Source organism: Bactrocera dorsalis, chromosome 4 (genome assembly GCF_023373825.1).
Source record: "Bactrocera dorsalis isolate Fly_Bdor chromosome 4, ASM2337382v1, whole genome shotgun sequence".
Lineage (NCBI taxonomy): Eukaryota > Metazoa > Arthropoda > Insecta > Diptera > Tephritidae > Bactrocera > Bactrocera dorsalis.
Genome location: NC_064306.1, coordinates 53,818,123 through 53,841,949, shown reverse-complemented (window position 1 = coordinate 53,841,949; position 23,827 = coordinate 53,818,123). Strand labels below are relative to the sequence as shown.

The 23,827-nt window shown below is 38.9% G+C and overlaps 1 protein-coding gene across 3 annotated transcripts in view; it reads left to right on the top strand.

The window, feature by feature from the left end:
* Positions 1-23,827, top strand: part of LOC105228810 (netrin-B) — a 590,578-nt gene that overhangs the window by 375,379 nt on the left and 191,372 nt on the right. Inside the window, exon 1 of one of the 3 annotated variants that reach the window (XM_011208786.4) lies at positions 12,705-15,459. The exons of the other annotated variants lie outside the window; for them this stretch is intronic. Coding sequence (XP_011207088.2) covers positions 14,223-15,459 — 1,237 coding nt within the window. The 5' untranslated portion in view covers positions 12,705-14,222. Of the gene's footprint in view, positions 1-12,704; positions 15,460-23,827 lie in introns of those variants that run through there. 3 annotated transcript variants of the gene reach the window in all.

The following is a 23,827-nucleotide window of genomic DNA, read 5'->3' as shown; positions in this document are numbered from 1 at the left end:
TAAAGTGGTACTTAATGGTTAAAAAGGCGGAATCCATAGCCTTGAATCTCTTCAGGATGCTCTTCGACTAAAATGCAACAATTTTTGTTGGTTACATACCCAGAAATGGGCCTCATCGCTGAAAAAAATTTGGCTCGAATACTACAGATCTTCTTGGAAGACCGACCAGCTTCAATTCTTGCACAAGCTGTATTTTGTAAGCTTTAAATTTAAGATCTCGTCGTAAATGAGCCAAGTCGTACGTGATACGTGGTCTATTCAATCGAATATTATGAGGGCTGGTTAATAAGGAAAAACGATTTTTTATGAAGATTTATATCTTGGTTTAATAAACCAGTTTGTAAGACAGCTATACTCATATACTATAGTGGTTCGCTATAGTGAACAATTCATTCGGAGATTGTACGTTATCTTAGCGTCTTCTTAGATAAGAATCCATGCTGAAATTCTTGAGGATTTACAAGGTCTGTCGCAAAAGAAACAGGACTGTTAAAAAAAAAACAACAAAAAATTAATATTTTTCAAAAGTTATAATTTTTATTCAAAGTAGTTTCCTTGCGCTTCGATACAGCGTTTAGCCCGGTCAATTAGCATTTCAAATAAGTGTTCGGAATGCTCTTGAGAATATCGGTCGTCGCCTTTTGGATAGCTGACTTGTCCGGAAACCAGTGTCCTTTCATGGGCAAATGAAGTTTTCCAAATAGGTAAAAATCACAGGGTGCCAGACCAGGTGAGTAGGGTGAGTGATTAATGGTTAATATGGTGTTTTTTGTCAAAAAATCAGTGACAAGCGTCGACCGATGACACGGCGCATTATCCTGCAACAGGCGCCAGGAGCAGGAGCTCACGGTATTGTGGTCGAGCACGACGAATGCGTGACAAAAGACGCTTCATAACACCAAGGTAAAACACAGCATTAATCGTTTGGCCAGGTGGGACGAACTCTCGGTGTACAATACCCTCGGAATCGTAAAAACAAATCAGCATTGTCTTTATTTTTGACTTCTGAAGACGACTTTTTTTCGGTAACTTCTGATCACTACAGCGGTCCTCACGACCTTCTTGGAATCGCTTAAACCAATCATGCACATTACTACGGGATAGGCACTGATCACCATAAACTTTTTTCATAATTTGAAATGTTTCAGTAAACGTTTTCCCAAGTTTAAAACAAAATTTAATATTTGCTCTTTGTTCAAAATGCATTTCACGACCGATGACCAAAAGCTGCTGTCACTTTTTGATCGATAACATCGATTGTAGTTATCCAATTGTCTTAAAATTTTTACGAAATGTCAACAAGAGATCAAACTTTTTATTTCATATACCCACCAATAGGTGGCGCCACCAGAAACAGTTATATTTAAAAAGTTCTGTTTCTTTTGCGACAGACCTTGTATTGTCACATAAAGACGATTCACAAATACAAAACCTTAAACTTAATCGATAACTTTGTGATATCGGCAGTTCCGTCAAATATGCAGCTGTTTGGGGAGAAATCGACGTATGCAAAATTTCAGCGATATCGCAAAAGCCAAGAAACCATTATTGGTTCAGTTCATTGTTCGAGAAGCTTTAAGCGCAGAAGGAGATATTTGTTCATATTTCTTCAAACATGAAGCCGGCTATAATGATACATTAAAGGAGAACGTATAGGGCCATTATTTGTGACTTTATCCTGCCTGAACTGAAAGATGTGTATGTGGACAAACTTTAGTTCAAACAAGAGGGCGCTACTTGCCACACCGCTAACGAAACAACACATTTATTCAAGGAAGCATTTCGTGAGCGCTTTTTCTGGCGTCGTGTGTCTGTGGCTTGGTCTCCAAAATCGTGCGATTTAACATCCTTGGTATATATAATTTTGTATTTGTATTTCTCGGCTCCAATTTATTCCACCCAACCGCCCTTATCATTTAAATAGAGCTATATTCTTGACCATAATAAAAAATGTATGCGTTTTTTTCTTGAACAAAACCCTTTATGTAATATATATCTATATCGCGGAGCATATCTCTGAGCCCGTATGAGTTTATAGTTGTACAAATAATCTAACTGAATGGAAGAAACCAAATAAACGGTAGCATCAAGACATTTTAAAATAAAGAATCAAGTGTATTTTGTTTAAGGCAATGTGTGAGTAGTTAGAAGTATATGAGCGAACAGTTTTATGAAGACCAAAGGATCAGTTCACGACCGATGGTAGAATTGAATAAGAGGTTACTGGTGAATGATCGTCAATGTTTGCTCAAAATCACTTGAACTATAGCCTTGACAACCCTAACCATCATGATTGTTTGAAACAATTTGACCTTGAAATAAAAATGTTAGAATAAGTACTATCTTAGGCTAAGCACATAAAAGTGAGTGATACAAATTCGTGCTGGTGAGCGGAAAAAGATTCTTCACAGCAATTTGGAAACAATAAAGCGACATAAATTGTTCTCAAAGGTTCAAAATATCATGACCACGACCAGATATTGACTGAACTTAAACTATATGTGACCTGGTCTACGAAAAGGAAGCTAACGTGCGAAAACTAGTTTTCTGGGAAAAGCTGTTAGAAATAAACAACTCGTTTCGTCAGTTATCTCATTAATTGTTTTTTTTTTTTTTTTTGACACCTAAGCCCCCTTTTCGTAGACCAGGTCACATATAGATATCATTTAATGCGGTATCTGCTGGTAATAGCAGAGAATGTAGAAGAACTAGAAAGATCAACAATTTTTTGTCAATTTGAGAAAAAGAAAGGACTAATGACATAGGCTTCGACCAAAAACGGAATAATTGATTTTGAGGTTACAGAGCCAAAACGAAATTTTGTAAGATTTTTTCAGTTCAAACCTGCTCTAACCTGTTTTACCAAATATACTTTTAAAGTTTATCAAGGTTATGCAATTTAACTTAAGAGATAACCAAATGTTAACCCAAACCACAACTTACGTATTTTACTTGCATAAAATTTAAAGACTACAACTCTTCTTAAAACGTTGAGGCAACCACAAGTGCGGTTTATTCATGTCTACACGCCTATTGGTATGCTTTAGCCACAGCTCAGCGCATTTACAAGCCAAAAACAATTGAATATTTGCCAGCAAGTCGGTATTTGCGGTCAGAAAACTAAAAATATATATATTTGATTTCAATCCAATTCTTATAAATAACTGAAATCATAAATAAACAAACAAGAAATACATACACATAACTATATGTGTGTGCTTTCATAGAAGACCGGCGCGCTTATAGAGAAACACAGCGCACAGCATGACTGGGCAGTAGACTCCCTAACACACCGTTCCACAGCTGAACACCTCAACGCTCAACTAAACACTCGATTGAGTGAGGAGAACAAAGGAAACAGGAAAAAAGAAGAGTCAAAAGGATTTGGTCACTCGTCCACATGCAGAACGCTCGCCGCAAAGAGCCGCATTTATTGATGTGGCTTTGATGTTGTTGTTGTACAAACATTTCTATGTATGTAGGCATGTTAGACTGGTCGAGATAAATATTACATTGGACAATCGGCGCGGCGGACTAAGCACGTCTGCAAACGGTTCAAGCACGTAGCTCAGCAGTCGACAGCATCTTCAGCATTTAAGGGAGGTAATAAACCAAAAGAGGCGAAACCAAATCAACAACCCAGCAGACGGACGTATATAGACAGACAGATAAACAAAGCGAGTTCGCAGCTGAGCTGAACGACTGCCGAAATAGAGTAGCTTCAGTCGAAACAGAGGCGTTGTATTTAAGCCAGAAAGCAAACAAAGCAACGAGATGAGCGTTACCACCAGGCTGAAGGGACTGCGGGACCGTGGTAATAGTGTGGTCGAGTCAGCAAGCCAACAAGCTCACTTCACTGCACTCGTCCATACAGTTCCTCAATCTACTGCACTTGAGCGCTTGCACAGAGTTCGAGGCACCAAAATAGATTGGATTGATTTGGGCTCGGCACGAAAGCGACAATATTGGATTGCGCCGTTCGGAAAAAGTTTTCAACAGCTCGCCGCTTCACACAGGATATGTGTGTTGCAGCGGCATTTAAACTCACCAAGGAGTTGCTTATCTGCTGCCAAACTGTTTGTTTGTTGTGGCCTGCAGCGGTGGCAGTGATAGGCAGAACCATGTGGTTGAAGGACAAAAGCTAACGCTGGACGGTTTGGTAATGAGAATGATAGGCATACCGTTGGTTGGCCGGCTGGCTGGCTGGTTTCCGAGTTGGTTTCCTAGTTACGCCACCGATAAATGCAGCCTTGGCTGTCATAAACACAAGCTGACCAGCATTTGAGTCACTATATGTTGGTCCTAACATTCAATTCAATGGAAAAATAGCTCTACTTTGACACTGATAGTGGGCACTAAGCAAACAAAAGCCGACAGCGAGTGATTGCCGGAGTTTAATCTAGTTTCGTTTAGACGATGAAAATGCCTGTACCGTTATTTGCCGGTGAGGCTCTATTACAGGTGTATATGCATGTAGGTAATTGCATTTGTAAGTGATAGTGTGCAATCGTCCTTGAAAGTCCAACCAGCGTCACTTCGAAGTCTATTGCAACGGTGTTGAAAGCAGAGTTGCATTCACTGTGACTGTAAAACTACAGTTTTAACAAAAGCTTGTTGGCAATAGTTGTTGTTGCTTTTAAAAGTCATTAACTAAATGAGAACACTCAAACAAAACACACACTTCGTTTTGCTTTTAAAATTGAAGTGTAACTCTGTGTGCCATCAGGGAGGCTTAAGCAAATTAGTTCGTTTACTGACAGAAGTGTCGTAAAGTGTTTGTCAATAGGCATAACATATTAATGCTAATATGTGTATGTGGGAACCTTTTTTAGTACTGAGTGCTAATAGTGTACCCACAAAGTTAAGGCAGGATTATGGGATAACATCAAATAAATTTCTGAACTTGGCATCGTCACAAGTTGAGAGAGATATCCAGTTCTAATTAAAACAACGTTGATTATTATTTAACATAATTATAAGTGGCCACTATAGGCCACTTTAAAAATCTTCATTCCACAACTTTACTTAGAGTTTTTGTTCCATACTTCTAAGATGAATACTTCAGATCGCGGTACAAGATTTTAAATACCTGATATGAGGAGACGGCAGTGAATGCCAAAGGAGATAAAACTAGTAGAATCTCCTCAACGGTATTCTTATGCCAAAAACTTATCGCATACCGTTTTTGGATTAAAATTCTGGTTGAAGTACTAAAGTTGTAGAAAAGAGTTTAAGGCATCCGCTTGGACAATTTTGATATATTGAATTTTCATCTCCATTTCCTAAGTGCGCACAGACTTAAAGAACTCACTGCTGGTACGATGAGGCACTAAGTAACTTATGAAGAAGCGAATTTATGTAGGATCGAATTGGTTTAGATTAGATCTAGTAGTGAGTAATCTAGACGATCAATCTGCCTATCAAAGAATGTCTGTTACGTGCTTCAGAAAAAAGATGTCCACAAAGACGTTATCGGAGATACAATTAAATGCACCACCTCAAAACACTAAACTAGAAGGATACATATTTATGACTGCTATCCCAAAAACACCTTTCAAGTATTATATATAAAGAAGTGAAGATCATATAGCAGCCGTAACTAAGAGTGTACACGAAGACCGTGGAGAGTCGATTCGACGCCGTTCGCAGTTACTGAGACTGACGAATGGAAGGACTTGACGCATTTTACGTCGATATCATAATTTGAAAGCGTACAAACTACGATTCTATAAGAACTGAAGCTGTTCGATCTTCCCAAGCGATATCGCTTCGTTCTATGGGCTCTTCAAAATGCCAAGAAGATCCGACGTTTTCCAGCCAAATTTTGTTTAAGAAAGAGGCCCTTTTTTGGCTCCATAGGTATGTAAGCAAGCAAAATTGCCGCATTTGGAACGAAGAGCAACCTGAAAAGACCCCAGAGCTGCCATTTTATCCAGAAAAAACAACGGGCTGGTGTGGTTTGTGGGCCGGTGAATCATCGGGCCACATTTCTTCAAAAATGATGTCGGTAAGAACGTATTCATAAATGGTGCCTGTTATCGCGCCATTATAACCTACTTGATGCCTGAAATTGAAGCTTGTGATCTCGGCGACATTTCAACAAAACGGCGCCATATCCCACACATGGCATCAATCAATGGATTTATTGCGAGGACAGTTCGGTGAACAGATAATTTCACGTTTTGGGCCGGTCGATTGGCCACCAAGATCGCGTGATATCATACCATTAGACCTTTACCTAAGATCTATGCGTGCAATCCCGCTTCGATTCAGGCCGTGGAGGAAGACTCTACACATGTCATTCGCCGGTTACCAGACGAATTGCTCGAACGAATAATCGAAAATTCGACTCAACGGATGGACAATATATGAAGGAGATAAACTTCAAAAAGTAAATGCCAAAGAATATTCTTTCGAATGGTGATAAGCATTTCCCATTAAATTTTAAGTTTCTGTTTTTTTTTTTCTTAAAAAAAAGTGGGGAACCTCTCGTTTTCTTTTTTCAAATATTGCATCACTTTTATAAGAAAAACCTGTAAGTAAAATAGTATTGTTCCATATATTCCCATCTCATCCTATAGCATATTTCCATCTTTTTGGAAATTGTTGGAATCCAAAAGAACTCCGCCGGCTTGGAGGCCAAGAATGAATGAAGCTAATTTCTTACACCCCGTTTGAACCATATTCCAGTGAGGACATCCCTCAATGACCCGAACAAATGGCGGTCAAAACGGGAAAAGATCTTAGCTATTAGGAGGATGAGCCGAACTTCCCAGGCGCTGTTTTAAATATAGTTTTTGACCAGTCCTGCAACATCAGGCCGAGCATTATTAAGATGAAGAATTATTGCCTCGTGTCTAGTCGCAAATTCAGGGCGTTTCCGTGGAATCGACCGCTCTTTTTGATGGGTAGTTGTTGGTTGAGTTTCTCATTAATATTTTACCCCACCTTTAGAAGCTCATAATACAGAACGCCCTTCTGATGCCACCAAATGCAGGGCTCACTTTGGCGACTTGGACAGTCGGCTTTTGCTTTTCTTGTCTTTGGCAACAATTATCATTGACAAATATAGCTATAAACCCAATACATTCATCATTCGAATTCAATGGAAGTACCCAGTCGCCTCAAATGCCTAACTGAGAGCTTTGTATAAAGTTTTTTTCGCAATTTCTTCTTTTATGAAAACATTTTATAGATACCGTAAAAACAGAGAATCGCGAACTTTCTGTAAAAAGAATCAAAATTATAACTTGTTTTGATATAATTTAACTAACTCAACTCTATTCACAAACATACTAAACTAGTAAGACCTCATAAATACGAGGAGTTTCCAGAGACTACACCCATTGCACTTTCATAACTACATACATTTATCTATATATCTACTCACAAGCTTGCAGAGAGCGAGCTTTAGTTTATAGTGTTGTGCATTGCGCATATTGAACACGATTCATACCGCTAATGAAAACCATCAATTTTGGCAATTATGATGGGATTTTGATTAAAATTTCTTAATCAGCGCTTAAACAAGGAGCCTACACAAACCCGGAGCTCACAAGTGTGTGCGCCAGCAGCTAAGCCTACGCCAACTTGGCGCTAAGCTGCAATTAAATGCAAGTGGAAGCACACTTACACACATACATGCATGTCGACCTATGCGTGTGAACCCACGGAGCTTGAGTGTGTGCTTTAAGTAGGCGATTTCGCGTTTCGGTTTTACAGGGTGTGCACGTTGCGGCTATGCGGCGACGCGGCGGCTTTCGCTGTGGTTGTGCTGATAAGCGCATTTTACTTCAATCAAGTTAATTAGCGACTTGTGGTTTGCTTTGCCTTTGTTTTATTTACATTTAACGCGTTTAATTAGCTTTATGTTTGCCTATCTCTATATACATATGTGTGAGTGTGTGCGTACGTTCATATGTTTGTAGGGCAGCACCCCGCTTGAGTTGTGTTTCACCTACAGTTGTAGGGCGAAGATGAGGCTGCAGCTTGTGGCTTGCCGCATCAGGCGCAGCAAGTTGAGAATAAGTGCAATTAAGTAATGTGCAACGTGTGAATGCTGAAGTTAAATTTTGCTGATGATGATGGAAATGTTTACAAATCAACACTTGAATTAACTTTATTTGGCAAATAATGGAAGAGAGAGTGAGAAAAGCATTCAATAATGAAATGTGCAATGATTTTTTTAGAAGAAAGTATGTGAATTATACAAAATGAATTTGAATGAAAATAAAGCCCGTTTGAGTAAATGTGCGTTTAAATAAAATACTGGTGGAAAAAAGTGTTTTGAGTAAAAGCAGTCGAGGGTTCGCAGTATGATTATGAAAAAGTTGTACTAAACTGTCTTAATAAAAAATAATAAGATAAAGAAAAAACGTTATATTCAGCTGCACTCTAGCTATAATACCCTTCCCAGGTGCACTTCGTTTGACATAAAAGGATATCAAAAGGTCTTTGTTTTGTTTTTGATAGTCAGTTTGTAAAGCAGCTATATGATATAGAAATCCGATTTGATCAATATGTTCGAATATTAAAACTAAGCATTGGATAATATTTTGTGCGACATTTCGTGGAAATATCTCGTCAAACAAAAAAGTTTTTCATGCAGGGACTTGACTTTTATCGGCCAGTTTGTAGGGCAGCCATACGTTATAGTAGTCAGATATCCGGGATTCCACCAAATATGCAGGGTTTTGGGAAGAAAAAGACGAGTCCAAAATTTCAGATCGATATCTCAAAAATTAACTAGGAGACAGACATGGTTACTCAACTCAGCTCGTCCCGCTGATCATTCATCTCATTTTCGTTCCTTTTTTCATGAAATCATTCGCCCAAAAAGCATTTTTTGGCTCAACGAAATGTTTTTAAAGAGAATAATTATATCCTCTAACCTAGTCATTTTAGAGTAAAAGTCAACCATACTAAAAAAATCGACTTAACACATCGAAACATCACCTAAACAGAAGCCGAAATTTCTTCGAGTTTCCACCAATCAGTTACTAAAGATACTAAACGATTCTTGTCACAGTAAAGTGAAATATTCCCAATTAAAAATATTACTGGCGAACGAAAATTAAAAGAAGGATATTGCAAAATACAGTCTGTAAGAAAGAAAGTGCTCGGAACCTCATTAGATTTAACAAACAGTGGCACATTATTAAGCACACATTATGATTTGGCCCAGGCCAAAGTAGGAGAGCTCTGCTAGCTAAAGTTAGCCAGTTAATACTAATGTGCACAGCTCCGGTATGGGGGACAGCCCAGTGTCAATAAGGCAAAGGGTGTGTCCAGGTATGCGCCCTTAGAGTTGCCAATGTCGAACAGTGTCTCATGAAACGATTTCTATTATATCTGGTCTTATGCCACCGGGTATAATGGCCTCTGAGTAAAGTAGAGTTTATTGTAAAACAAAAGCCACGAATAAATGCCTAACGGCCCATGAGCCCAAAAAGGTGAGAAAGACAAGTCTCGAGGAGTGGCAAACGCAATGAGATGCTGCAGATAAAGGAAGATGGACATATAGACTAATTAAGAATGTACCAGCTTAGATTGACAAACAACACGGTCCAACAGACTTCTTTTTAACGCAGTTCATATCGGGCCATGGCGGTTGCAGGGAATACCTGCACAATTTTGGGTACCATAATGAAATACAATGTTCCGCAGAAGGAACCGCAAAAAATGCAGAGTGGGCCGCAATAGCGATCAAAGAACCAAGAATAAAAAAAAGCTGCGGAGAAGCATAAGTCCACATGAATAACCCTGGAGAGAGGGTGTGAAGATTTATCTTCCAACTTGGTCCAGCAAAGTAGTGCTTAACGGTGGTCCCGCAGGTTTAAATACAAGCTACTGCAGCCGAAGATAAGGGTTTAGTACGTAAGCATGCTATTTCACAAGTCCAGCATAGTTATTTAATACTATCTGAGCGCAGTCCCGTAAAAGGGGAATCATGCATCCTGCGAGTTCACCTTGGCAGCATGTTCCACCTTCGGAACAACAAGACAAAAGAGAAAAAACACATTGTGATCACTAGAATATGTCCAACATAGGTAGACCCCATATTTATAATTTTTGTCCTGCATGAAACATTTAAAATCGGCAACATATCTATATAAATGTAGAAATGGTTTGAGGAAAGCAAGTTTAAGTATTTTTTTCTTATTTAATGAGCGACAAAAAAGTAAATAGCCTGCAGTTCAAAGAATGGTTTTAATGCGTCTAAGTATTTGTCATGACACATATGAGGTGGATGCCGAGAAACCAATAATTTATCTTCACAAGTGAAGCCACTAAAAATCAGATAATATCAAATAATAATCAAAAAAATTATTTTTAAAAAAATATATTGTTTTTGTTTAAATTTATTTTTTTTTTCATTTATTTTGAATTCAATAAAGAAATTAATCTAAATAAAATAATTTTTTAGTATTTCTATAAATTTACTCACCCTTAAATATGATGATCTGAAACAAAAGCAAATACCACGTTTTAGTAAAAAATCATAACAACTTTGCTTAGTAAAATTATACAACTCTTAACTATATATTAGACTAAAATAATTATTTTCAAGAGATTTAGTCGTAAGTAAATGTATGATTTCCTCAGGAAGATGATGATGATCATATTTTTACTTTTCCCGTAACTTACACACTAATAGGGTTTTCCATAAGAGCGCTTTAAAAAAAAACGGTTCGGGGTATCAATGAAATTCTTTATTCCTCTGAAAGTACATTCGATTCCATTATGTATGGAACTCGATTTCTTTTGCATAGTCACCACGGGCACGCTTGCAGATGTCCAGACCCTGAACTCGATTTTCGACTGTTTTCAAGCAGAATCGGCCGATACTGCTACAATTCCATATTCAATCGTCATCAATCGTTGCTAGCTTGTTGGCCAAACCATAGACAAATCGACCGAGGCGGCTAATTTACAGAGCCATTTCGTGAGATAACTCGTTCACCAAACTTGGTCTTCAATAAATCGATTGTGGCGCCGTCCTGTTGGAACCAAATTTTGTCCAAGTGCATATCATCCACTCCGGGCCAAAAATATTCGGTTATCATTAAGCAGTACCGATCCTATTCACAGTAAAGGCACAATGACGCAGTACGTGTTTATTGCTACCTGATAATAATGCTAATTTTGCTTATTGACAAAGCCATTCAGCCAGAAATGAGCCTCATCGCTAAAGATAATTTTTCGATGAAAATCAAGATCATTTTCAAGCTTCTGCTGAGCCCAATTCACGAACATACGACGATTTTGGGCTTCAGTTCTTGCGTCAATTTGATCTTATAAGGTTGTAGGACAAGATCTTTTCGCAAAATTCGTCATAATGACGTCTCAGAGATGCCCAACGCTTGAGAACGACATGTAAATGACTGATTTGGGTCTTCCTCAATTGATGCGCTAGCGACCGGAATATTTTCAACATCACGGTCATTTCTTTGTCTCATTAGCACGGGTTTTGTTCTGTGAATATGGATTCAAATTTTTTACTGGACGCTCAGTTGTTGATCTGATAGGACGACTATGACGACCATAAATTGGACGTAGCGCTTTTAAAGTTGCGGCCACTGACTACGAATTTCGGTTCGGTGGCCGACTAAAGTTGGAGAAGACATTCAGTCAAAAATGCATCAACGTAGCAGATGGCATATCGAAAGACTTCAAAAGTCTAAAAGAAACGATATTATGTCATATTTGTGACGTCAGCTAGAACCACATTTCCTCAATAGTCGTATCATTATACAAGTAGATAATATCACTCCGAATAAGTGGTTAAGGTGCTCCGACAGTGGACTACTGTGTATCCAAAACATAAATGAACAACCTGTTACTGTCCATTAATGTGGCCACCAGCCGACTGCAAAACAGCATCCACAGTAGTTGCAGCAACATCGGAAAGGATATCAATAAAACTTTGAAGCTAAACAACTGAAACATAGGGGAGCAAACAGTATGCTCCTTTTGAGAAACGAAAACTCAGAGAATAACACTCCACAGACTCGCCAATGCTCGCAAAGCTAGTGCGCAGCATCCTACAAAACAGACGAGAAAAGTCAAACTCTTGAGAGTGTGGTGAATAACGAATGCCGACAGACTGTGGACGCTGAAGACACACAGCGAAGACGCAAACCTACACAACGGCAAACACAGCAGCAGCAAAAGCAAAGCAGCTAACAGCAGTTTTTCCGACTGGCTGCAAACAACAGCGCCAAAAGGTGCGCACAACTGTTGGACGCGCGTGGCGGCAACAACAACTGGCAGCAACAACCGGCAAGTCAGCCCAGCCAACTGGTTGTGTTTAGTTCGAATGCAACACGAACATACGCGCGAAGCGAAAAAAAAACAAACGGTGAATGAAAACGAACACAACAACAAAGGTGTTGGCAGCATCGCAGCAAACAAACGAAAGACGGACGAATGCGTACGCTTGGGAAACTCAACAAACAACAAGAAGGGGGTGAGTGGGCAGGTATCAAGTACCGCAGATTCATTGTAGGTAAAGGCAAGCCAAGCAGACGAACTGCGGCCGATGCTACCGCAGTCACAGTCGCAGCCACCGAATCTCGGTACTTTTGCGCCGCAATGCGCGCTGCCGATACGATGCTACGTACGAATGGCAGGCCGACCGGCTGCGGCGGCTGCTTAGCTGACTGACTGTGAGCGCTGCGTCTGCTTGCTGGGTGCTGATTTTCAATTTCAGTTGACTGTGAACAGGCAGCTTGAATCGACGTACACGTCGCGTATAGCTGTACCAAGCTGTTTCAAGCCAAACAAACACACACAGACGCAAACGCAAACGACGCCGAATTGTAGGCGAAAATCGGTAGTTTTACGGAGTAAGAGATCGCGTGCGCGTTGAACCAATTCGAGTCGGTAGAACATTTGCGCCTTCGCAAGCCAGTTAATTAGTCGGTCAGTCTGTTAATACGAGTGTCGGTCGTCGTTTGTATAGGGTCGTTGAGTTTCGTGAATGAAATGCAGTTGAACCTGACGACGGGCGGTTAGAAAAGTGCAAGTCGCGTGCGCATTGAGCGCGTCTTGAGCATAACTAAACAATATTCATCATAGAAATTGGAAAAAAAAAACGAAAAGCATTGTGTAGCGACGAAAACGAAACGAAAGTGAAGTGAGCGTGTGTCTCGCAGTGATTGATTGATTGCTGATAAATTGAATTATGAAATTTTACGAGTTATCAATGTGAAAATTGCGTTGTTTCTGCAAAGAAAAAATAGCAAATAACAAGAAAAATCGAAGAAAAACGAAACGAAATTAAAAATTATTTCCAGTGAGCAGCTTCGTCTTTAGTCTGGCTATTGATTGTTGTGAAAATTCTTCTACACTTTCGTTGCGCACGTAATTCGAAAACCGTGGCGAATTTTTGAGTGACATGCAAAATCACTTTTAAGCAGAATTAGAATTGCAGCGGCGTGTAAAAGTGCATTTCAAAGTGAAATTAATTTGTGAATTAGAAGAATCTTTGTGCAGCAACTTAAGAGGGATATACGATTTTCTAAGAGGAAAACAAAATTTTTGAGTGAAAGTAATTGAGTGAAACTAACGAGAAGAGATAAACGATAAATATTTCGAATAGATTACAAAAACTAATAAAAATTAGTTTGAAAAAAAATTTTAGACAACTTGAACTTCGATTCTTATAGAAAAAAATAATATCTAAAAAGCGCTCAAAAGTTAAAAAAAGTGCTCAAAAAATTTTTAATAAAAGTGCTAAAAAAATTACACAAATATTTTTCAGCAAAAATATATTTTAACAGTTGCTTGTAAAAGAGTGTTATGCAGAAAACCTCTCCGAAACCACAACTCTAAGCAGAGAAACTCCAATTACCAAAACAAAAAAACTTGAGTTAAAGCCAGTTGAGCAGAAAATACGATAAAAACATAATTAATCAGTATAAATCTCCAAAAAACGTTAACAACAACAATAAATATTCTCAGAGAGATAAGATTCGAAGCTTTCCAACAAACTCCAGTTAATCCAGCAATAAAATACGAACAAACGAACAAAAAACACTCAAACTAACGAGCCCAAATAACGGCAATAAATCTCAAAATTAACGGACGATTGAGTGATCAAACTAAACTCGCACAAAAGCATAATTGAACGACGCAAACAAGCAGACAATTAGTCAACACCCAACAGCAAACATAATCCCCATATTCTCTCCCACCCTTGACTACCCACAGTCAACAACATGCGGCGCCTCAATGCATTAGCCACGTTACTCCCACTCCTGCTGCTACTAAGCACACTCATCGCTCTCTGCCGCGCCATACCCAACGATGCGTACATGAAAATGATGGCCGCCGAAACGCCCAACGATCCTTGCTACGACGATGACAAGGCGCGCCGCTGTATACCCGATTTCGTGAATGCCGCTTTCGGCGCGCCCGTGCAGGCGTCCAGCACTTGTGGACTCGAGCAGCCGCAACGCTATTGCGAACTGAGCGGTGCCGGCACACAAGCCAATCTACAAGATTTGAGCTGCCATATTTGCGATCACAGCAATCCGGCGCGCCGCTTTCCCGAATCAGCGCTAACCGATTTGAATAATTCGAATAATGTGACGTGTTGGCGTTCGGCGCCCGTACCGGCGGTGACAAGCATGAATGCGCCACGCGATAATGTATCGTTGACGCTGTCGCTGGGCAAGAAATACGAACTGACCTATGTAAGTCTGCAATTGTGTCCGAAATCGGTGAAACCCGATTCGATTGCGATCTTTAAGAGCACGGATTATGGCAAGACATGGCAACCCTTCCAGTTCTACAGTTCACAGTGTCGACGCGTTTACGGGCGTCCAAATCGTGCCACAATCACCAAGCACAACGAACACGAAGCACGCTGCACCGACTCACGTGGGCAGGTGGGCGAGGTGACTGGACTGCAGGGTTCGCGCATCGCTTTCAGCACATTGGAAGGACGTCCATCGGCACGTGATTTGGATTCGTCGCAAGTGCTGCAAGATTGGGTCACCGCCACCGATGTCAAAGTGGAGTTTCATCGTCTGCAAATGCCCGAACCGAATACGTTGAATGTTTTGGAGACCAACGGCGCCGATATTAAGCCGAATGGCAAATATAGCGAAGCCGCAAGCAATTCCGTGTTGATACAACAATATGGTATGAATGTGATCGAGCCGGCAGCCGATGGTTTGGGCGTACCAGCTGCGGTCACCATCTCGAGCGCTGGGTCGGCGGCGCTGAACGGTGCCGGCGGTTTGGGCCAACATTATGCTGTGTCCGATTTTCTCGTCGGTGGACGCTGTAAGTGCAACGGTCATGCATCGAAATGCTCACCGGATCGTTACGGTGTGCTCGCCTGCGAGTGCAAACATAATACAACGGGTCGCGACTGCGAACGCTGCAAGCCATTCCATTTCGATCGGCCGTGGGGTCGCGCAACGGCACGTGACGCCAATGAATGCAAAAGTGAGTAGCAAAACAAATAAATAAATGATATGTAATGAAAGGTAGTGAATGCTGTTGAATTCATAATTCATATTTATGTGTCGTGTTTACTGTTATTATGATCACTTTGTGGTTGTTGTGTTTTTTTTGTCTATTCGCTTTGCTTTGCATTATTGATGAGGGTTCTTTAGGAGGCGTCGATATGACAACTTAATTAATGTTTTATGCTAATATAGATATAAAATGTGTTTTTTGGGGTGTTTGAGGTGTTCGAGGGTTAAAAGCAAGTTGGAAATTATTCGCTTCATATATGCACATACAAATGTATAAAAATATATGGGTACTTATGGATAAGCGTATATAATTAGCTAGCGTGTATCAAAGTGAGGTTTGGCTCTAATACAGCTGTTACGCTGTGTGTTCGCTGAACGGAAGTTTTTTCGGTTTAAGAAGCCCATAAAAAACCATAAAAGCTTCACGTTCGATGTTATGAAGCCTCGCATGGAATTTGTCGCTATTTTCTACTTGTTGTATGTATGTATCTAAGCTTTGTAATCTAAAAAAGGCATGACGCTATTAAAATAAATATGGCGCTAATCACCAAAATCCGGCGCTTTTTTTAATCGTAAACATATGTTTTGAACCAAAAATGGTCAAAAGAATCTTTGAAATTTTTATATCAAATGACAATACAAAAGCTTATCATATTAAACTGTCAAAATATGTGGGAAAGCATTAGTTTTGCAAATAAATCAGTTATGTATTGTATTGGGCAGTCGAAAAAGTCTTTTCGTATTTCTGATCAGACGTCAACTTAATTTTTGTATATTTATAATCATAAATAAATAAACAAATATGTACCATTTTGGTCGATCACTTTTTACCATTTTTCCACTAGAGACATTATTTCATCAGTGTAAAACTTTTCTGGTTTCTCGGCGAAAAACTACGGCAAGTAATTTTCACAGACTTTTCTTGAAGCTAACTTTATTCCATTAAGTGAATTCTGCATTGGCCAAAACAAATGGTAGTACGATGGTGCAAGGTCAGCGCTATATGGTGGATGCATCAAAACTTCCCAGCCAAACTCTCCCAGTTTTTGCCGAGTCATCAAAGATGTGTGTGATCTAGCGTTGTATTGATGGAAGACGAAGCCCTTTCTATTGATCATTTGTGATCGTTTTTTTCGATTACTTGCTTCAATCTCTTCAGTTGTTGACAGTAAATGTAGAATCCATCGTTAGACCAGGCTGGATCAGCTCATAGTGGATGATTACTTTTCAATCCCACCAAACAATCAGCATAACCTTTCGAAGCGTCAATGCTGACTTTGCGATCATTTTTTGAGCTTCACCATGCTTGAACCATGATCTTTTTTGTACATTACTGTCGTATCTGATCCACTTTTCGGCTTCTGTTACCAATCGCTTCAGAAATAGTTCGATTTCATTCCGTTTCTGTAAAGAATCGCAGATGTTAATTCGGTCCATTAAATGTTTCACAAACAGTTCAGGTGGTACCCAAAAAACATAAAGCTTCTTTTTGTAGCTAGCCCTTTTTAAATGGCTCAAAACCGTTTGGTGATGAATGTTAAGCTCCTTAGCGATATCATGGCTGCTTATGTGACCGTCCTGTCAATCTTTTTCATAATTTCATCGACTTTTTCAACGATAATTCGACCAGAACGAGGAGCATCTTTCACAATAAAATTTCCAGAACGGAAGCGAGCGAACCATTGTTGTGCTACACGAACTGATCGTCTCCGTAAACTTCAGGAATTTCATAGGTGGCTTGCGTGGCATTCTTCCCTCTTTTAAAGAAAAAGTTCAAAGTATACCGAATTTCTTCATTATTTTTAATCATTTTTGAACAACTGTAACTTTTTTTCAACTTCCCCGAATTTATTTTTTTTTTGGTTAAATGAAGCTTAAAATCTCATCTTTCCATGACTATATATATGGTATGACACAATGTGATTGGTAGCACTGGATATATACGACTGCAACGGCATCTATTGACAAAATACGAAAAAACTTTTTCGACTATCCAATATATGGGAAAGCTTTAGAGTTGTAAACAAATAATCTAAGAATTATACATAAAGTTATAAAGTTCACATCGAACTCTATAATATTTTGGGAAGATAGGCTACAGATTTGGTTTGGAGTTGAAGGATTTGTGCCGATAAAGTAACAACTCTCTAGTGATCTAGTGAACAAAGTCCGGTGTGTTTATGAGCAAGGGCTACTGTTCCCCGTGGTACCAGAATTAAGTATCCGGGCAGATTTTGTAGCCGAAACTACTACCAATTGAGCCTCTTTACTCCTCTGGACTGATGACCAGAGGTTGGACCCTATACGCACATCACTTAAACTTGTTCGCCGACTAAACAATTCATGCGCAAACGACCTAAACTATTCGGCATTCCGACTAGCAGAAATCATCACTAACATCTCAGCGTCCATAAGATCCCTAATGCCCGCATACATCCATCTTTCTAAAATCACGTGAATCTAAAGTTCAGATCGTACCCTACACAAACACCGCGACAAAAATGCATTCAGAGGCCTGTGCTTTGTAACAAAAAATCCAGACTCATACAGAATCTGATGTCTAGATTACCCTCAACAAACCCAACGTCCCGGATGTACACGTAAGTCATCCAACCGTTAGGACTATTGTTCCGTTGATCTGGCCACCTACATCTGATCATATCATCTATAAGTCTCCTGCTCCCTAGATATCTTTCCCTCTACACATCATCCTCGGAAATCCTATTATTTCGCAGCAATGGCACACACACCTCTAGTGAACAATCATAATTGCTTTTAAAAGTAAAATTGTTATTTATATTTTCAAAGCTCTTTATTACAATGATAATCTTTGAGTAGCGATCGACGATCGGCATATAATTTCAATATTCGCGCTTATTACTATACTTAAGTGAATGACATACGACTGCTTTATACAGTTTTTGAGAGCTTCTTATATTCTTTCACCGATTTTATGTTCAATATTGACTAAAGACCAAAGAATCAAACAACCGCACATGAAATAGCCTAATGGTGTTAAATCACAACTTCTTGGTGGTCATTCAATGTCACAATTTGTCGAAATAATCGAATCTCCAAACTTTTCTCGCTTGGCTATCATCGATCTATACCGCTCTCTATTGACAATAATAGTATCTCCAGCTTCATTTTGAAAGAAATACCGACCTAATGATTTCACCAGGCCAAAAACCAAATCAAACTGTCAATTTATTATAGGATTTATGGTTGTTCATGAATAACTTGTGGATTTTTTGGAGAACCATTCTATTGATAATAAAATTTAATAATTTGCAATCGTTTTTCTTGAGTATATCTTTCCACGATGATCATTACATAGTAAAAATTACCGTACCGGTTCTAAGAAATCGTATCATCCCCTTCGGAAAACCCGGTAGTTCAATCTCGACAATATGTTTCGAGTTTGTTGCCTTTGACAAAATTCTATAGCACATTTCGTGAAGATAACTTTTCATATAAAAAAAAATCTAAATAAGAACTCAATTTTGATAGAAACTTTAAACTGTATCCAACAAAGTTGTACAAATAACGGATCAATGCGAAGCTAATCAACACAAAGGGGTAGCTGCCCTTACGGCCATACATTTACTTAATAGCACAAACCTGATGTTTTTTATTAACAAACACACACATTATTTACTTTGCTATTTACACTAAATACCTACTTAACCTTTTTGACTGCAGCTGGGCGTGCCACTTGCCACCGGCGATCCTTCAATAGAGCACAAAATTTTCCTTCCCTTGAACTTTACGCGTGTTTACTTTCGATACAAAGACGAAGCAACGCATTGGATTGCGCTTTTTCTTCGGCACACATTGCAAGCTAACGCCGCATATGCCACGCTGTGGCACGTTTTAATCATGTTTATGCATTGGCTTAGGCTTATCCATCATTGGGCAACATTGAACACGTGTGCGCCGCGCAAGTAGCACGAGGCGGCTGGGGATAGAGGAACTTAACAGAAATTCGGAATAGAGAATTGTATAATTTGTGGGTCCATGCAACATGCGGCTGCAAGCGGTTCTTAGTATGTATCAAAAGCTGCTGAAAGGTTATGAATGTTTAAATGCGTTTGAAAGCGAACGCCCTTGCGGCTGGAAGCACTGAAAGGCTGACAGCCCACCGATTGGCCGACCGCGCCCAAAAGCGCCGGCGCTTTAGCGCCACAACGGTAATCCCATGAGTGTGCTGTTATTAAATTTCATATTGGCCAGCAGCAAAAGCAGGCATTTAGTGTGGCTGCAGGTGTGTTTGTGCGTGTGTAATGTAGTGAAATGATGTGGCGGGGCGCTGTAGTGTGGATGTACGTTAGTCTTTGACTGTATGTGTTGCTTAATAATCCTTGCTACAACTACAACTATGTTACAGCGCAGCAGCTAGTTGCAGCATGTAAATAATTTAAAATTTTACAATCTTACAGCCACTCAACAGCCTTGACTTAAGCCGCGCTGTACTCAGCATGCGCTCGAGGCGTTCGGCCTGCGTTTGGCCTGCGCTCTAGCTAAGCTCTCTTCGGCGCGCACGTCAGCGCCGTTGCTGCATTTGATGTGTGCATGGCGTGTAAATGATGTTTAATTAAATCAATTCCTTATTTGACTGCCGGATTTGCAATTCGGACTAATGAGACGCGCGTAAGCAGTATCACGCTCATAAGGTTGCCATATGTTGCAGCAAATTAAATGAGTATGCAAACGCAGTTTGAGTGCCGGGGGATTTCTATGCGATTTTACGACTAATTTTACGAGGCCTCCTGGCACTGATTTTATGTGAGAAATTCGAACTGATTCGCTTTGTAGTGGAAAAAGTCGTAAAGTTGTGAGATTTTAAGTGTGGAACTAAAGTGGCATTGCTTTACGCTTTCTAAAAATTGATGCAGAGGAGTTTGAGAACAATTTTCAGAAACACATGCAAACATACAAATGAAATTTTACAAAAAGAAAAAACAAAAACAATAACTACGGCTGTATCGAAGCTATAATACCCTTCACAGCTACATTTTCATAACATTAAAGCGTATAGAAAGATGTTTATCTTGATCTTGATTGGTCAGAATGTATGGCAGCTATTTGCTATATGAGACCGATCTCAACAATTTCTTAGAATATTATAGGGCTGCCTTGGAGAATAATACACGCCAAATTTCCTGAAGATATCTTCTCAAATAAAAAAGTTTTTCATACAAGAGCTTGATTTTCATCGTTCAGTTTGTATGTCAGCTATAATTTATAGTGGACCGATCTGAACTATATGTTCGGAGAATGTTGCTTTAACTTGTGGAATGATATGTGTAAAATTGGATGAAGATATCTTGTAAAATAAAAGAATTTTTCATACAAGAGCTTGATTTTTATTGTTCAGTTTGTATGGCAGCTATATGATATAGTGGACCGATCTGTACCATATGATCGGAGATTATAGCATTGACATGAAGAATAAGCCATGTTGAATTTGATGAAGATATCTTGTAAAATAAAAAAGTTGTCCATACAAGGACTGGGTTTTTATCGGTCAGTTTGTATGGCAGCTATATGCTATAGTGGACCGATCTGTACCAGATGATCGGAGAATGTGGCGTTGACATGAAGAATAAGCCATGTTGAATTTGATTAAGATATCTTGTAAAATAAAAAAGTATTCCATACAAGAACTGGGTTTTATCGGTCAGTTTGTATGGCAGCTATATGCTATAGTGGACCGATCTGTACCAGATGATCGGAGATTATAGTATTGACATGAAAAATAAGCCATGTTGAATTTGATGAAGATATCTTGTAAAATAAAAAAGTTGTCCATACAAGGACTTCGTTTTTATGGTCATTTTGTATCCAGCTATATGTCATAGTGGTCGGCTGTAAAAATTCTGTAAATACATTTTCTAAACCATAAAATTCTCGAGTGTCTACTTAAAAACTCATGCGAGAACTTTATCACAAATAAAACGCCTACAAGCCTAAAACCCTCACCTTCAACCTCGCCCTAACCTTAACCCTTTTTTCTAATATGCACACATATGTACATATACACACAAAAAAATATTACACGCTTAATTTTAAGACAGCCAAAATATTTTCGAAATTTCAGCAGCAAATCAAAAGCAAAGACAACAAAAAAAATAAAATATACAAAAACAATCAATCCAAAAATCGCTACCCTTAAAAGTAAAGTGCAAGGCAGAAATCCGGCGAGCAATTAAAATGCAAAAAACATTTTGTACAACATATTTGTGAACATAATGAAAGAAACAACAACAACAATAACATGCAACAACAACACCAACAGCAAAAGCAAGTAGTCACTCCATTACCGACAAACGGAAATTTTAACCGAAATTAATTTGATAAGCGTGTCCTGGCGCAGGCAAGCATAGAAAAAAATATTTCACAAACACACAAACAGCAACAACCTCTTACATACACAAACACCTCACTGCCATACGCTAACATCACAGATACTCTCACAACCTAACTGCACCGTTAGTCGCTGTCCGTCGCGCTATCAGACAGCAGCGTGGCGGTGGTGAGTGCTATGCACCCCGCTGCTCAACCAGCGGGATATCTGGCCGCCTACCCTTCCTACTGCCACAGAGTACTACTTTACTTCTTTTAATTTTTTTTGTTTTTGCTTTGCTCGAATAACTAATGGCTTCATATTACAAGTACAAATTTTTTTCGTTGTCTCACATTTATTATTATTATCCTTATTGAGTTATATTTGTTGTTGTTTTACTGCCTATTTCGCATGAAAACGCTGCTGATTGTGCATTTCGGTGATCAGCGCTGATAGGAAAAGCATATGTATGGGTGTGTATGGAAGGCTGCGTGGTGTAATAAAAATTTTCCCGCTTTTGTTGGCGTTAATTAAGGAAAAATGCTCGAAATTGGATGCGTTTTAAAGTCGAATTTGTAGATTTTGGGTTTGAGTTTGGCAAAGTTTAATTGCGGCATTGTTTCGATTTCGTCCTGACTGATTTTATTACTGCTGGGGTAACTGGGGTTTTGAAATTATACTAGGCACACGAGAGAGCGAAGCGACATACAGTGGTAAGAGAGAAGTAAAAATTATTTAAGTTTTCGTGGATATAAGTTTATTTAAAATAAGTTTTTATATTGCAGTATTTCACACCATATTTGAAACCAAATATGTATATCTTTACTCATCTTCATGTGTGAAATTGAAAAAAGTCGACTGTTGTCATATTTCGTTGGGATATATCTTAAAAAAAAAACGTACAGAAATTTTCATGTCTCAATTGGTTTTTGAGTTACAGCCCTTTAAGTGCCGTCGCTCAGCTTAACCCATCATTTTTTTAAAAGCGTCAAAACTACATTTTTGAAAATATGGTTATCCATACGATCCGATTCGCATTTTTTGACATGTTCTGTACATATACAAAAGTATGTATTGTTCTTTTTGATCGACCAAAATTTTGGATAAAATCAAAATTTTGTTAAGTTAGGTTAGATAAACAAGCTAATATTAGTAAGACCAAGAATAATCCCTCTTGTCCACGCATGTCCGTTTTGATGCTCAGAACTCCATAAACTTTAAACTTTCTTGGATCATAAAAACCATCGCATATCGACAACATATCAACCGAAGCGCTTCAAATTGAGTGAGACAAAAGCAGTACGACAAAAGAGAAAATGTGTGGATCTTCTTCTATTTCATCTTCCTCCCTGCAAGTTCTCTGAAATCTTAGGCCTGACCGCGGGAATGGCAATAGAACAATGTTCAGTTAAGACACATATCATTGCGGCGATGTGAGCCTTGCTAGGAGATATTAGTTTAATGAAGCTTTTACGTTCCACTAGTTCTCTATACAATTTTTAAATCTTATAGAAAACGCCATCATTTAATATATTTTTGATTATACGGACACTACATTCTGGAAGAAATTTTATTTCGTCCTCGAAGAAGGTCGGAAAGGCCCTTACAATTGGAAAACAATTTCTACAGTATAATTACAAATACTGTAATATTATTAGCGTTACTCAAAAGCTATGATTTGATAAGTGAGTATGACTTACGTTTATGATCAGCCGTTTCGGTATTCTATAGAATTGCTAATAGAACACACAACTGGTATAAATTGCATATATTGGTATAATGAAGTAATGATCGCAAACGGTTTTTATGAAATGAATAAAGTAAATAACTACTATTATAATTTATACCAGTTTCAAAATACTCGCTTTTAGGAAATCGAACACACAACTGGTATAAGTTGCATATAATAGTACAACGAAGTAATGATTTCATAGCAAGCGTTTTTTACCAAGTCATTAAGGTTATCAATTTTTTTGTAATTAATTCAACT